General features: G+C 40.5%; 1 protein-coding gene across 2 annotated transcripts in view; it reads right to left on the bottom strand.

The window, feature by feature from the left end:
* Positions 1-7,722: 7,722 nt before the first annotated feature.
* LOC108707272 (high affinity cAMP-specific and IBMX-insensitive 3',5'-cyclic phosphodiesterase 8B) overlaps positions 7,723-16,975 on the bottom strand; it is a 68,798-nt gene continuing 59,545 nt past the window's right edge. For both annotated transcript variants that reach the window (XM_041580518.1, XM_041580519.1), the window contains exons 17-22: positions 16,684-16,882; positions 16,072-16,289; positions 15,246-15,381; positions 14,383-14,550; positions 14,103-14,232; positions 7,723-8,375 (exon numbers count right to left, since the gene is read on the bottom strand). In XM_041580518.1, the coding sequence (XP_041436452.1) occupies positions 8,269-8,375; positions 14,103-14,232; positions 14,383-14,550; positions 15,246-15,381; positions 16,072-16,289; positions 16,684-16,882 (958 nt within the window). In that variant the 3' untranslated portion in view covers positions 7,723-8,268. The remainder of the gene's footprint in view (positions 8,376-14,102; positions 14,233-14,382; positions 14,551-15,245; positions 15,382-16,071; positions 16,290-16,683; positions 16,883-16,975) is intronic.

Raw genomic sequence — 16,975 nt, 5'->3', positions numbered from 1 at the left:
TCAGCGCGTATTGCATATTCGCCAGCGTGTGTTCGCGCATTCGGCAGTACGTGTTCGCTCGTGCATGTGTTTGCGCATTCACACGCACCCAGTCAGCACCGCTACCAGCCAGGCTCTGCCAATGGTATGTGACTCATACACCTGAAACAGCAGTGCTTATATATTAGCATTGGGAGAATTTGCCCTGTTTGGTAACCCATAGCAGCCAATCAGAGGTTTGCTTTCATTATACAAACAATTTGCTATTGGTTATGGACCCTTGGTCAAATCTGTGTATGTAGATGATCCCCAAGGAGTTTTAATATTCTTTTATAATACACAAAAGCCATGAATATCCTGTAAATTATATCCTTATAAACGGTGAGTTCTGATGTCATCAGTTATAAACGGTGAGTTCTGATGTCATTTCTGTCACATGGTTCATTGAAATTTGTGTATTATAATAAATAAAGTACCCCCAGTTGTAAAATATGAGGATACTAGAAGTTACCTCGGAGTTCCATGACCCGTATAAAAACACTCGGCCTTCGGCCTCGTGTTTTTATATGGTCATGAAACTCCTCGGTAACTTATAATATTCCTATATTTTACAAGAGGGGGTACTTTATTCACTATATCTGTTACCCATATATATATATATATATATATATATATATATATATATATATATATATATATATATATATATATATATATATATATATATATATGGGTTTGAGAAATGTAAATACTAATTATTAATACAATTTTAAAATTCAATGTTTTTAACAAGGTATTTTTTTATTTGCCAAGACAGGACATATGTCATGGACATACACAGAGGATAATTGTCCTTACAATAAACTTACACACATTAGCCGTACTCTTTAGTAATCCATAGTAGTGATTCCCTGGGGGCTCCGTCCCTGGCCTCCTACTTGTATTAACAGTGTATATATACGAATTTGAGAATCACACACTGAAGGCAGAATAACTGCAATTACATTTTTATTGTGTGTCCACTCGACATGTTTCGGGCACCAAGGCCCTTTTTCAAGTGTGTAAAATCAGTGTGTAACAAACAACTTGATAGCTTCTCACTGAAAACTCCACCCACCAAGTTCCGAGTGAAGCCATTTAACTCTTTAGTCCTCCTTAATCGCTTAAAATTCTTGTAAGATTTGGCTCATCTGTGATGAGTGATGTGCATAGTCCAATTGTGAATGTGAAATGCAAATTTATGACCAACGTGAGTGTTATCACTAGCTGAAAACAGTATACAAAATGTACAGACATTACAAAAGTTAAAAGCAAAATTGTTTCTCCATTTTAATTACAAACAGGAACTGCTCTATTGAAAGCCTACCTGCAGAAAACTCTGGTGCTCTGGTATAAATTGAATGCCCTTGGTTTGGTTCAGTTAAGCTGGTTTTAATTATATTTTGCTCTTACCATTATTAGCTGGTTTCTACAGTGCAGGTTGCATAGCAACATGCTATTCTAGAATGGGCAATCTTCAATATCTGTGAAAAAAACAGAAGCAATTCACAATCATAAAAAGGGAATAAGGCTCCAATGGTCATTCATTCCTCTCGGGGACATTGTATCCATCCAATAAGCTTCCCTTTGTGAAAGGATTTGCTGAATGTCCCATTCCCTTTTGGGCATATTTACTTTTTCCAATATCATCCACCTCAGTTGTCTTAGATTATGTCCCTCCAGGCCCGGACTGGCAATCTGTGGGTTCTTGCAAATGCCAGAGGTGCTGCTATAAGGTCCCATAGAAAGTCAGTATTTAGTGGGCTGGTGGGAGATGTTTGGGCCTCTGTGTGGGCTGATTGGGCCTCTGTGTACCGGAAATGCCAGGGCCTATTTTAATTCTCAGTCCGGACCTGTGTCCCTCCATATAAAAATGTCTGGAGACCGAGGTGTCCATTGCAGTACCTGTTTTGAAGTTCCTGATGTTACCTCTATGTTCCTTAAAGGGATACTGTCATGGGAAAAAAAGTTTTTTTCAAAATGAATCAGTTAATAGTGCTGCACCAGCAGAATTCTGCACTGAAATCCATTTCTCAAAAGAGCAAACAGATTTTTTTATATTCAATTTTGAAATCTGACATGGGGCTAGACATATTGTCAATTTCCCAGCTGCCCCAAGTCTTGTGACTTGTGCTCTGATAAACTTCAATCACTCTTTACTGCTGTACTGCAAGCTGGAGTGATATCACCCCCTCCCTCTTCCCCCCCAGCAGCCAAACAAAAGAACAATGGGAAGGTAACCAGATAGCAGCTCCCTAACACAAGATAACAGCTGCCTGGTAGATCTAAGATCAACACTCAATAGTAAAAATCCATGTCCCACTGAGACACATTCAGTTACATTGAGAAGGAAAAACAGCAGCCTGCCAGAAAGCATTTCTCTCCTAAAGTGCAGGCACAAGTCACATGACCAGGGGCAGCTGGGAAATTGACAAAATTTCTAGCCCCATGTCAGATTCAAAATTGAATATAAAAAAACCTGTTTCCTCTTTTGAGAAATGGATTTCAGTGCAGAATTCTGCTGGAGTAGCACTATTAACTGATGCATTTTGAAAAAAACATGTTTTCCCATGACAGTATCCCTTTAATAGTCTTTTGCTGCTCTAATTGTTTGTCCAATATATGCCAAGCCACACAGGCATTTTAACAGATATATCACATATTTAGTTTCACAAGTGGCATAATCTCTCAGTTTAATTTGTGTCCCTTTTGTAGGATGGCAGACCGTGTTTCCTTTTATTATGGATGAACAACAAATGCAGTTTAAGCACGCAAAGGTACCCTTCTTGGGCTGGCCCAGGAACATTTTATCTTCTTTCATTATCTGACTATTATTATCAGAGGGGCACAGGATATCCCTAAGTGTACGACCTCTAGTGTAGCAAAATAGAGGAGGGGGGGGGTGTTGAACAAGTGTCCATATTTTGTATCTTATAAAATTGGCCACTATTGTTTTATGATCCCTCCAATGGATTTACTTTATTTCCCGAACTTTGTTGCAAATGAAATCCTCTCCTCTTTTGTTTATTTTCCTTTCTGGTTCTGGTAGTTCATTCTGTTGAGCTACATTGGGAACTGCTGGTCTATAGTAACTGGAGAGTAACAGGATGAAGATGCATGGAGTATTGCAGTATTCATCCAGGGTAAATATTAGCAGAGACTGATAGATCAAAACATCTTTTTTACATGATTAGATTTACAGGATTTTAGTTTAAGCCTGGAACTAAATGACCACCACTGCTTGCATTGTGCTGCTCTTACAATGAACGTTTTATTTGCATAAAAATGTTTTATATTTTATTTTAGCATTTCTTTATTTTTGTATTTCCGCCCATAGTGCCAGTAATAATTTTCCTGGCTATAAAAATATAGGAGAGTCTTGTTGAGACTGCACTAGTAATAATTCCCTCCATTAATCCTGACATCAGGGAGTAGCGCTATCAAAGTGCCCTGAAGTAGCAGATTTCTGAATCTCAGGAGGTTTCCCCGTCCTACGCAGAGCAAATCAGATCTGGTTTTAGTGCTAAGTGTGCAGTTTGCTCAGAGATGTTCATAATGGACTTAGATGGAAGAGGCAGATAGATTGTCAAGAGTCGTAGTTCATCCCTGGAAGCATTTCAGGCCACTTTCGTCTACAATTAAGGATAAGGCTGTTATGTCCAGGAAAGCTGGAACTACCCAATTTGGGCTGTTGTAGAAACATTTTACAAAGGGGATAGAAAGAAGGGCGCAGTTATGACTGTAATTGCTTTAAGGTACATTGTGAACTAGAAGTACCTGCTGTTTGTGGTGCTGGTAATGATATTTGTTTATAATTAGCATGGTGTATTCTGGATGTCTATCAGCACTGCTATAGCTCAGCTGCATCTGCACTGGCTAACCTGGCTCTACTTGTTTTATTCAGTGCTACAACATTACATAAACATGCATATTGCTAGTTTTGCCATTTTAATGCCAAATCTGGTGGTACCTGCATATTGTGTAAACTATTATCAGATGTCAACAATCCTAAACAATCAATTACTTGGCCTGACACGTAACCTAGTACATGGCTAGACACTGTTCCCCTTATGCTACTACAGGTATGGGACCTGTTATCCAAAATGCTCAGGACCTGGGGTTTTCCAGATAACTGATCTTTCCATAATTTGGATCTTTATATTTTACATCTACTAGAAAATCATGTAAACATGAAATAAACGCATTAGGCGTTTTTTTCTTCCAATAAGGATTAATCACAGTATATCTTAGATTGGATCAAGTACAAGGTACTGTTTTATTATTACTCAGATTCAAAAGCAACAGTTATGACCCATGTGCACCCCTCAAGTCACTGATTGGTTACTGCTTGGTAACCAATCAGTGGAAACCAAGAGAGCTGCAAAGAAGGAAGTAGTGTTCTGGCTGTTAGACATTCAGTCACTCCAGCCTTTATACATTACATTTTTGGCTAACTAACTATATTAGAAACATTTGCTATTTTGCACAGCCTTTCTATTTACCCAGTTTTTATTTTAATACTGAACAATTCCTTTAAGCTGCCCATACACTGAAAGATCCACGAAACATCAAATCTTTCCCAGATATGCCAACTTGGAAGATATTAGCTTTTAAGACAGACTGCATCAATCAGCCAATGTGATCTTCATCCTAACTGGATTTTTAATCCTGCCCCATCAATATTTGGCAGATTTTCAGGCAGGCCTGACCCCCCCCCCATACACAGGCCAATGGGACAGAGTCGGCAGCTTTTATCAGCCTGTGTACGGTCAGCTTTAGTTACGGAACAGACCTTTAAATTAACCTGTTAGCAAGAACAAAATCAGAAGGCAAAGTAACAATTTCATATAATTTTACTGATATTTGAGTAATGGTACAAAAGCCTGGATACGCATGAAAGTCACTGCCGTTAGCTACTAATTCCTTGTGTAGCTGTCAGACTCCTTCAATTACTCCCAACAGTCACAGTTGCCAGCAGGAACCATTATCCATACGTGTCAGTCCTACTGTTTCCACGTAACAAAAGAGATACAACATATACAGGCAACATAAATTTTAAATCCTAAAAACAAACTGTAAAAAAAAAAAAACTTCTGTAAAGTTTTTGTTAAAACGGAGTGTTTTTTTTTTCAAAAAAACACCGATTAGAGGCTCACACACGAGAACAGACACGTCACCACAAGCATGGATACACGCAGTGTGGCATTATAATACAAAGCAGTGTTTGTTTCCATGTCACAGGAGGGTTCTGCTGCCATTCTAACAAAAATAGAGCTTCTGTACACTTCTCTGCATGTACATTGTATGAACGGATTTCGTCTGATAGAAAAAACATAGAAAATGTTGGCACATTATGTCGATAATTGCTGGTATTTCTTGCTATAACCAAGCCCCTCTCACCTGTTGTGTATTTTGCCATTACTACAGTGTTATTCTTTCCGATGGTTATTCTCCGTCACAGAAATATATTACCGACCCCACTGGTAGCGTACAAAGAACGTACAAACAATCACAGCTTGGTTAAGGACACAGGGTTTAAACCAAAGATTTCAAAAGCACTTTTCTCTAGTAGTGTGTATATATACAGTGTGTTGCTGTATATATATATATATATATAGATATAGATATATACACACATACAGTGCCACTATAGTACTGTACATTTGCATTAATATCTTGCTTTTACAGTTGTGACCATGTGAAGGCATAGAAAAATATGTCTTGTGCTTTGGGAGTGTGGCTGAGTTAAGTTTAGGATATTAAGTTAGTACTGGTTTATGCTATAGGAATTTTACAATCAAAACAAAGGCATTTACAGTTATGACTCGCAAAGAAATGAAGGAGACAAATATTTGAGACTAAGGGGCTCTGCAGAAGCAAATGTTAATCTGCTTGATAGAGTCTGAAGTTGGGCATACATTATAAGATCTACTCGGAGAGCTCACCAAAGATGTGGATCCTTCCCCCAATTTGCCCGTGGGTCAAATATTTAGATGGGAGACTGTTGGAAGAGGACTACATCAATGCACCGAGGAGGTCCTCATCTAAAGGGATTTAGCAATATCCTTGGCTCCGTACATCACCCAATAAACTGCCGTGCCGTGTAAACAGCAGTGTTTATTGACCCATGTACAACCACCATTAGTGACCATATCCCAATGTGATTAGCGCTACAATACATCTGACAAATAGAGTTAAACATGGCTTTTGCGCATGAGTGGGGTTTCATAACCCAAGTGTTACCAGACACGTTGGTGTTTCCCCGCACTGCTTTTATCTGGAAGTTATGGGAAACACCAAAGTGCAATAATCTGGACAGACAAGGTTCTCATTAGGATGCTGCTTAGAATCGGCAACACTGTGACCCTTTGTATGTGCTGCTAAAGGCCCTTGTGCTCCCTTACTGTACTATGTTTCACTTCAGTTGGGCAAATAAATGTGGATTGGGTTTCGCTGATACAGTTAGGGGCATATTTATCAAAGGTCAAGTTTTTTTTTTTTTACCTCGAATGACCTCGAACTGGAATGGTATCTTATATAAGGAAAAAATTCAAACATCTAAAAGTCGAACTAATATCACTGACCCGAAAACTCGAATCGAATTCGACGGAACTCAAATCGTGTTTTGAAGGCTATTAACATCTTCAAATGGGTCACTGGAATCGAATTCGACGGAACTCAAATCGTGAATTTTCTCCGATAAAAACCTCAAATATGAGGAAGGCTATTTACATCTTCAAATGGGTCACTGGAGTCGAATTAGACCGAACTCAAATAGAGTTTTTTCTCTGAAAAAAACTTAAATATCAGGAAGGCTATTAACATGTTCAAATGAGTCACTGGACCTCTGCCATTGACTTCTACATGAATTCGGCAGGTTTTACATGGCGACTATCGGATTCGAGTTGTTCCCAGGGTCGAGGTATGATAAATCTCGAATTCGAGTTTGGATTATTCCTAACACGAATGTGTGAGTTTTGACCAAAAATCCAAATAGAAAATTTGAATTTACCATTCGAACCTTAATAAATCTGCCCCTAAGAGTATGTACTTGCGTACACAAACCATCATACCCTTATCCTATGCTGCTCAATGGAACACAGTGGACTTGAAAAACATTGCTGAAAGCAAACTACAGTGTTTGTGTCCTCAGAATCACCCAGAATCACCCTCTCTGAGCCTGGGTGGAACAGTCAGTGGCTAAGTCAGATTTGACATAATTATAATGGAACTTACTAGGGAGAGGTTTAAAACATGCACTGCTGGATGGGATTACGAGGACCCAAAACAATTCCGAGGATAAGGCTCTAGTCTGCAATAACAACAGAAAAAGTTTATAAACCCACTTTAGCTAGTAAAATGTTTAGCCCTTAACACAATATGTGCAATGAGAGGGGGTGTATCGGCTTATCCATGGCTTCTCCTATTTAGGTGTCTGGGTGCCCTTTTCTTTGTATTCTCTGGTTAGGGGTAAAGTTTAGCTACACTTGGCTTCTAGGATTATGAGTGTGTTTCTAATTGGTTTAGCAGCAGAAAACAATCTAACCAGAGACAAAGCTATAAATATTAGCAGCACAAATAGCTTCCAATAAGAAGGATTCCCGCTCCGTATTTCTCCACAGTTTTCAGGATATGTACATAGCATCCCTTAATGCTGTCGTCATTGTGTAGTTCTGTACAATAGCTTCAAATAAAATAGAGATCTGTGTACAGTGGGCGCTGCATGCACAGAAGCAGACCCGTGTATAATGCAGAATTAGAAAATCTAAAGTGCAACAAGTTACTAGAAAACAGAGTGGTCTACTCTCTATACTCCAAACCAGGCATGGGCAAAGCTTGGCACTCCATTGTGCTGGGCAAGGTTGGCCAAAGGTCGCCCGCCCTCACATTTCCATGAATGATACATAATTATTAGTAGTCTATAGCCCCATGTGATAAATGCATTTACACTGCATTCAATATATGTCTTTGACTTTTTGATACTTAGTATGAGAACATGTTCATTTTAAATTTAACATTTAAAAAAAATCTGGCCTTCCGGAAGTTATGTTGATACACGGTCCCCTCGTATTGCCATGCCAATGTACAGGATTTCCCATTAATGCAGTCACTGTCGTTGGTACATATGGTACTAAATAAAGCGAGGGTTGAGCCGGCGTACTTCCCCTTTACCTCTATCACTTTCATTAGGGAATAATTCACAGTGCAGATTGGTCGAGGAGGTCACTGTTGGGTTCTCTGCTCTTTGCTTCAGTCCGACGAACACCTGAGACTCTTACACTTTAACTCGTCCAAAGATTTCCAGTATTTGTGATTCTCTGTCAGATGTAGGATCAGGTTGGGCAAATGGGCAAAGGCTAAAACAAAAAAAGAAAGTATTCACATTGTGGAAATCCCAAAATTTAAAGTGTTTTAAAGTAATTACACTTTAATGTATTGTTTCCCTGCACTGGTAAAACGGGGGTGTTTTGTTCATAAACACAACTATAGTTAAAGGAATTGTTCAGTGTAAAAGTAAAAACTAGGTAAATAGATAGGCTGTGCAAAATAAAAAATGTTTCTAATATATTTAGTTAGCCACAAATGTAATGTATAAAGGCTGGAGTGACTGGATGTGTAACATAATAGCCAGAACACTACTTCCTGCTTTGCAGCTCTCTTGGTTTCCACTGATTGGTTACCAGGCAGTAACCAATCAGTGACTTGAGGGGGAGGCATACGAGTCATAACTGTTGCTTTTGAATCTGAGCTGAATGCTGAGGATCAATTGCAAACTCACTTAACAGTCATGTCCCATATGACCACCCCTTAAAGTCGCTGACTAAAGAGCTGAAAAGCAGGAAGTAGTGTTCTGGCTATTATGTTAGACATTCGCTTTATAGATTACATTTTTGGCTAACTAACTATATTATAAACATGTTTTATTTTTACACAGCCTATCTATTTACCCAGTTTTTATATTTACACTGAACTGTTCCTTTAATATAAACAAGCTGCTGTATATCTCATTCCCCGGTCCCCGATCATGCCGATTTTCCACCACCTCCCAAAGATACATAAATCTCTGACCTCATCTGAGGGGAGACCCATTGTGGTCAGCATCGTTTCATCCAATGCAGGCTTATCTGATTGGTTAGACTCATGCTTAAAACCTTTGGTTTCCCACACTTAAGGTGGCCATAGACACACAGATCCAATCGTACGAATCGAGAATACGTACGATTTTCAGATCGTGTGTGGCGTGTGCCGACATCTTTCGTCCGGCGGAGATCGGTCGTTTGGTCGATCGGTCAGGTTTGATTTTGACCCGACCGATCCCACCGGAGCTCATGGCACATCGTAATCTGATCGTTTGGCCATACGGCCGAACAATCAGATTACCCCCGATATAGCCATGCCTGTTAATGGCATATCGGGGAAAGATCTGCTTGTTTGGCAACATCGCCAAACGAGCGAATCTTTGCATCTATGGCCACCTTTACACTCCTACTTAAGGGATTCTAGTCACTTGTTAGAGAAACTAACTGACATCACATGGTTAGACACTTACTGTTGGATTTCGACTAATGCAAAGTCCCTGTATTCTTCCATACCACATAGTATGGGCCTACAGGCTATCACTGAGACACTCACAAACACTGGACAGTACACACAAGATTTTATTAACTACACTTTATTGCTTTTGGAGTTCTTACTTACACATATTTTTTTTCATTTTACTGAAGGTTTTTACCTCCAGAGAGGTAACTCAAAGCTTTATTCCATCATATTAAAAGATACACATCCTGACGCATTTCGTATCAAACGATACGTATCTTTTAATACGAAACGCGTTAGGATGTGTATCTTTTAATATGATGGAATAAAGCTTCGAGTTTTTACCTTAACCACCTTGGCTGCAGGAGTGCGTGTACTACTATTTGTGATTTCCCTTAAGGATATTAAGTTTGTATCAAGAAAAGCCCCCACTTTAGGGAATATTTTAGAGCCCAGTATGGTTTCCTCCTCCATGTCCAATTGGCTCTCCTAAAGGGAACTTTTAAATGAGGAGCAACCACGTGTAAAACCTGATGACAGCAGCCATCTTCCGGGTCTTCGTGTCTTCTTCCGGCGATACGGCAATTTCTGCGCATGCGCAGTTGTCGTGAACCGGGAAATTGCTCCAAATGCACATGCGCCGCCACGATTGTCTTGTTGTCAGATTACCAAAGAACAGGAAGATGGCTGCCGTGAACTCCGATCCCTGAATCTGCACCGTGGGGTAAGTAAAATGTTAGGGGTATTTGCCCAGGATAACAGCTAGGCTGGGGGAGGAGGGTTTATGTGGGGTAGGGTTTTTTTAATAAGGGGTTTGTTTCTCCTTTAACACTAGACACAACCTGACATATTTATATTAATATTATTTTCTGTATGCCTATGATTAAGGGAGTGTTTCTCGAAACGTGTAAGGCGAGGATGTTAACCCTATTGCTGTAATAAAGTTCTCTTGACTTTTATCCGGAGTGCCGCCTGAATCTATCACCTATTGGATCTATATTAGAAACATGTTTTATTTTGCACAGCCTATTTACCCAGTCTTTATTTTTACACTGAACTGTTCCTTTAATATAAAGAAGCTGCTGTGTAGCAATGGGGGCAGTCATTCAAGTAGTCATTCAAGTAGAATTGCCTTTTCTACTTTTTCACCTTTGAATGGCTGCCCCCATGGCAACATCTCAGCTTGTTTATATAAACTATAGTCATGGTTCTGAAGCAAACACACCCGTTGTACTACTGCAGCACAATCAGTACATTATGTTTTCATTAGTTTAATACGCTTAAAATTTTTGTTGTTACTATTCCTTTAACCATTTGCAAAGCAGTTAGATAAGAACATGTACACACTATCTAATATTACAAAAACAGGCCTATGTATGGACAACCAACTGCAGAACAAGCAGAAAACATCCAAGACATGATATTATGACATGTTGCATTTGTATAAAGAAAGCATAAGCAGTTTGAAAGCAAAAACAGGATTTTTGATACCATTAAATCTGTTTATCTATAGGGAACATATAGGGTTAAGCTCCAACCTCCAGGAGGCAGGATAAATTAAGGGGCGTGCCAGGTACACTCTGGCTTAACTCCACAATGTACCCAATCCATTCAGTTTGTACCAAAGATACTGCTATAAAAGGAAAATAACTCAAATGTGCAGAACTGGTAAACCAGGGAAACCTTTCCCATCATGACCAACAAGGACAACAGCTGGATGCGTTGTAGGGGCGGGATGCCCTGTGTCCCCCTATCGACTACAGTGAAACAGATTTAACGGCAGGTATCAAAATCCTGTTTCCTCAGAGGGACACCGGGAAAGAATGGGGACTTAACAAAGCATCCCCAGAATAGCAGGGTGGGAAACGAGATAAGGTTGACATGTTATTGAATCACCTTTCGGCCAAATGAGGCTTCAGCTGAAGAAACCGTTTCTAGACTGTAAAATTTGGTGAATGTGAGCACATAAGACCAGGTAGCAGTCTGATCCAATGAAGCAGAATTGCTAAACGTCCAAGAGGCTCTCAATCCCTTGGATAGATAGGCATGGCAAATGGTCTCTCTGATCCACCGTGCGACTAAAGTATTGGAGGCCGTATTGCCTCGGCGAGGTCCAGATGGTACTATAAATAGAGATTGAGAACAATGGAAGGATTTGGATGGTTACAGATACCAGTGAAGCGCTTTGACTACATCCAGACTGTGAAGTTGTCTCTCATTGTCATTCTTAGGATCAGGACACAGGGATGGTACCACAATCTCTTGATTCATGTGAAAGGAAGAAACACCTTTGGCAGGAAGGATGTGATTGTGAGTAATACTCACACTAATGGAGTGTCCGGTAGAGTCTCAGTACTAGATTAAGATCCAATACTGGTATTGGTGGACAAAATGGAGGAACCACATGTGCTACTACTGCCTGCAGGAATGTACGCAGAGAGTTGTTAAATGCCAGCTGTGACTGGAAGAGGACTGAAAATTCTGATACCTGTACCTTCAGGAAACTCAGTTTCAGGTCTAACTAAAGACCTTGCTGAAGGAATGAGAGGGCTCTTGGAATGTTGCATTAGAGAAAGGGCAGATCTGATTCCTTGCAACAGTTTCAATAGCTGTGGCCAAATCGACACATGGAGGTAAGCATCCTTGAAGTCTATTTTGAATCGGGCAGATCAGATAAATATGGTTAGATATTTCAAATCCATTACTGGTCTGAAGGAGCCGTCCTTCTTCAGGACTATAAAAAGGTTGGAGTAAAATCCAGAGACTCTCTCTGGCAGAGTAACTGGTATGATCACTCCAGTTTGCTCCACTTTGTTGATGCAGTCCAAAAAGACCTGGGCCTTGGTGGGATTGGAGGGAATTCTGGACATGAGAAATTTTCTGGGGTGATGGGATGAAAAATGAAGGTGATAAGAGTTCGGAAATTATTTTATCGTAGTAACTTGCCCCCTATAGGTTTCCACGACTCCAGAGGGGGGTGTCCCATCAGACTGACGTGGACTTTTCAGCTGAGGGGCTTGCTATAGGTCCTGTTGGTCTTCTATGTCGTATGACCCGTGTCGATTGGCTTCGGCCGAAAGTGCAAACGGCAAGGAGAACTGTTTTGTCTTGTGAAGTGTCCGCTTTGGCCACTAAACATTCTTCCACGCCTGGAAGATGTAGAGGATCTGGTCTTGGTCTGGGAAGAAATGTGCTAACCCCCCCCCCCCCGTAGCCTGGGAGATATTTTTTTAAAGATCTTTCTGAAATAGTCAGCATCCTTTGACGGGGAGTTAAGTTAATAACGTCTTTTCCTTCGAAGGGGAGTGAAGTTAGTGACTTCTTTGAGCTATGAACTGCTGCCCAGTTCTTGAGCCACACAGTTCTGCAAGCTGCTACAGATAAAGCTGATATACGAGTGTTAATCTGAGAACCATCCAATGTGGCCCCACACAGGTAGGCAGAAGCTCCGCAACTGATTCTGCTGATGACATGAGGTCAGATCTGGGTACACCTTCTTGAATGTCTTTGAGCAGAGATTCAGACCAGGACAGTATGGCTCTGGCTATCCAGGCAGAGGCCAGGACTGGGCGTAGGGTTCATCCAGAAGATGAGTAAACTGGTAGGGCTGTGGACTTGGATAGCCTTGACATTGGGGCATCAACTGTCAGAGGGTTTGAACACTTGTCCACTAGGTCCTAAGGAAAGGTGTAGAATTGCAGGTTACTTTGGAGTAGCCTGAAATTTTTGCTCAGGGGAATTCCACTGAGGAGCTGCTCATGTGAAAGAATGCATACTGAAGACTTGTGTTCTCTTGAATAGGCCCAAAGTTTGTGCTTATTGGTCCAATGCTTGCATAATCTGTAGTACCTAAGGTACTGTCGACATCATTTTGAAGGTTTCAGCCTATGCCGTCATCCTCATTGTCTTCCTCTTCCCCTGAAGAGGCATTGGATGTGGAGAGCTCGCCCACTGGGTGGGAAGAGCCTGCTTTTGGCGTGGGTGCTAATGTCACCCATAGAGCTTTCTGGTCATTTACGTTTCCCACTGGGTCTGTGACTCAGCTTACCCAAATTATCAGGAATGGTACAAAGCCCCTGCAGGGAAGCCAAGGACTGCAAAAGTTTGATTGCCCAGAAGGGGCTGGTAGGTCTATCGAGGTGCCAGCCACCTTTTTATGGAAAGTGCCCTCTTGAGAGGGGTTCCCAGACATGTGTTATAGTGGACAGTCAGGTCACAAATGAAAAAAGTTGGACAACACTGCTTGTGATATAATCAATTCCATTACCTGTCCCTTATTTCCCTACAAAGTACAAAAAGAGGTAGCCATAGTGTCATGGCACATTGGGTGGTTCCATAGCCAGTGTTTCTAGGCCAAAATATGCCTGTACCCATGGTGTAATGTAATTTTCGTTAAAGTCAAGGACACGTGGCACTGCTGGGCATTTTTGCTCTGGTGGAAAAAATACCTTGTGCCTCGTGACCATAAACCTAAATTGTTTGCATCACTTCACAACATTAACAGGTGCAACATATTTAAATCACAAAGATAGAGCAAGCCAACTTACCATCCCATGCATCAAACATGTCTGTAATAAAATAGTCTATAAATGATATCTGAGATTTGGGTATACTGCAGGTGTTTCGGTCAAACACTGGCATTACAACTGGCAATCCTTGTATCTTCTCTTCATCTGTCTGCAAAACAAAGGAGTTCATGACATGCCTTGCGCAAGTAGGGCAGAATAAAACACTGGAGCAGATGTAAATACTAAGGTACTGGTCAATTTTCACTTCCGATAGGAAAACCATCTTTCTAGCCCAAAGGAGAAAGGAAGAGTAACATACCTGTGCAAAATATTCCTCAGAGATCCTTCCAGCCCACTCTATACACAAGTCCAAGGGGCGGCATGGGTTGGCTACATCTGCGCATTTGATCATCATGCGTTTGATGAGGATTCGGTTTTCTGGAGAATTCCTTATGTTGGTGGAACACTCAAAATCACTCCCCTCACCCTGTAACAGAGGCAGGTAGGTCAGCAATGCCAGCCACACTGATCATCATTACATGAGAAATACTGTAATAAAGGACTTAGATTTCCCACTGGTACTTCCAGTAAAATCCTTAAACCTATAGAACACAGATAATTTTTATCTGCAATCCATCTTGGAACTAAGATTTCTATCCATACAACTGATATTCATGCCCCTGACCCGCCCAAACCCAGCTCCTGATCTGCCCAAACTCCATCCCTTCGCATTCAACCTTGCCCCTTCGTAGACTTTTCAAAATCCCAGTTTCCTCATGGCCCCTGGCACTGTCTTACTAAATCATATAATATTCCAGGTTTTAGAACTGAACCTGATCTTTTTTATAAAGGAGATACATTATTGTGCTACTATTGTACAACAGGGCCCTATAGAAGTATATAAAGAAGGTTCTGTCTATAATATTTTAGAGATCTATCAAATCCATTAATTGGTTCTGCTAAATCCCAGCACATTTTGAAGTCATTTCTGAACAAAAATTGTCATTTTTAAAATAAATCTTATTGTGAGAATTGGGCTTCAGATTCAGCATTTTTTGTCAGATTCAGTATTTCTGGATCCAAAAATGATTGCTAATAAGGAAATATGACCCAAGTGTCAACTGCCAGCGAACCATAAGTGTCTCATACTGAAGGTCCAAATACCCAAGACCCATATCTTACGTTGGAATTGCTGTCTTCAGCTGCAATGGGTTTGTTGATGCTGTTGACAAACTTGTTGACATGCTCAAAATGCTTGGTCATTTCTGTTGCCAAAACCATGTCAATGATTGCCTGCCGGAGAGTCCGATACTGTGTCCTGTCGGGGAGGGAACATGGTCATTATCTACAGGGTGTATGCATTCACATCACATTATAAACCATTAAATATGATTTAGCTTTCATTCATTCATAGTTATAGTACAGCTATGGGAACTATTATCTAGAATGCTCATGACCGGGGTTTTCCGTATAAGAAGACTTTCTGTAATTTGAATCTCCATACCTAAAAAATAACTGAAACATTAATCAGACCCAATAGGATTGTCTACACACCAATAATCTTTGCTGATGTCAAATACAAGGTACTTTTTTATTGTCACAGAGAAAAAGGAAATAATTTTTAAAAATATGAATTATTTTATTAAAATGGAGTCTATGGGAGACAACCTTTCCATAATTTAGAGCATTCTGGATTACTGGTTTTTGAATAGCGGATCCTATATTTGTATAAACAATTTGTATAGGTCATTCTAATGTACAGTTACTGTAAGCAGCCAACACCAGTTGCACATATGTCTCATAAGCCTAGTGAAGAAAGGACAGTGCCCAGCCCTAGGCCTTCAGTTGTGCATGCTGAAACATATAGAACTATCAGCTAAACCGATCTACTAGCTAAACAAAGGTACCCTACAAAGGTCCAGCCTGCCTGTGTATAATTAGAGCTGTTCCACATGAATAAATGTATGCACTGTTTCATAGTATGAGACAAATAGCAGGTAGTACCTACCGGTCCATGTTCTTGAAGATGTTGCACTTATTGTCCTTTGCTGTGAGCTGAAATGCGAGTGCCGCATGATGACTCTCCAACACTGCTGTATCATTGTACAATACGGCTAACTCACTGCTGGCATTACAGAGGAAGGAATTAGTCCGGCCGGGGTGATCCACATCATGTACCGTGGCAGCAATTAGCGCCGCCACCTTGTCTAACTGGTCGAGGTTTCCCTAAAACGAGAACTGTCATGAAAAACTTGTCTAGAAGGCTGTGTGGAGAAATGGCCATTTAGACTCATATGTTTCCTTGAGTACACAAATGCTGTTGTTATGCAATACTGATCATGTGCTGAGGCCAGTTTTAGGGTAAACCAGCCCCTGATTTAAGGGGAGCCCCTTACCCACAAATATATATATATATTCGGCTCTGATACTAGAGCCTTCCTCAGGTGGTGTGCACAGTGAAAATAACAATCTATTTAAACATAAAATGGCGCCAAACAACATCTTGTGACGTCATCAGAACATGAGTGCGTCACTACGTGATAGTGTATAAGTAAATTTCACTCAGCAGGTGACATTATATCTGTGATTGCAGCTTGTTTTTAGAATGAGCTTGTTGTACCTTAACATTCTCCTGCTGCAGGAAGAAAGCGGTGGCATGTAGGACATCAGCAGCATGCGTAGAGTTGTGGTAGGCATTCGATGTATGATAGTTGGCTTCAATTAACTGTAACCAGGAGCGAAGTGTGGCCTCTGTGCAATTCAAATACTCACAGACTCCAAAACAAGCAAATAACTTTAAACCAAGGTATACCAACGGTCTGCAAACACACACAGATCAAAAATTATGCACTATTTTTAGAAGAAGCACATGCATGTCAATGTAGTAGACCACATAAAATGTCTTAACTGAG

The sequence above is a fragment of the Xenopus laevis genome, chromosome 1S (genome assembly GCF_017654675.1).
Source record: "Xenopus laevis strain J_2021 chromosome 1S, Xenopus_laevis_v10.1, whole genome shotgun sequence".
NCBI lineage: Eukaryota > Metazoa > Chordata > Amphibia > Anura > Pipidae > Xenopus > Xenopus laevis.
Note: the sequence above shows the minus strand (reverse complement) of the source record. Positions and strands in the feature narration are given on the sequence as shown.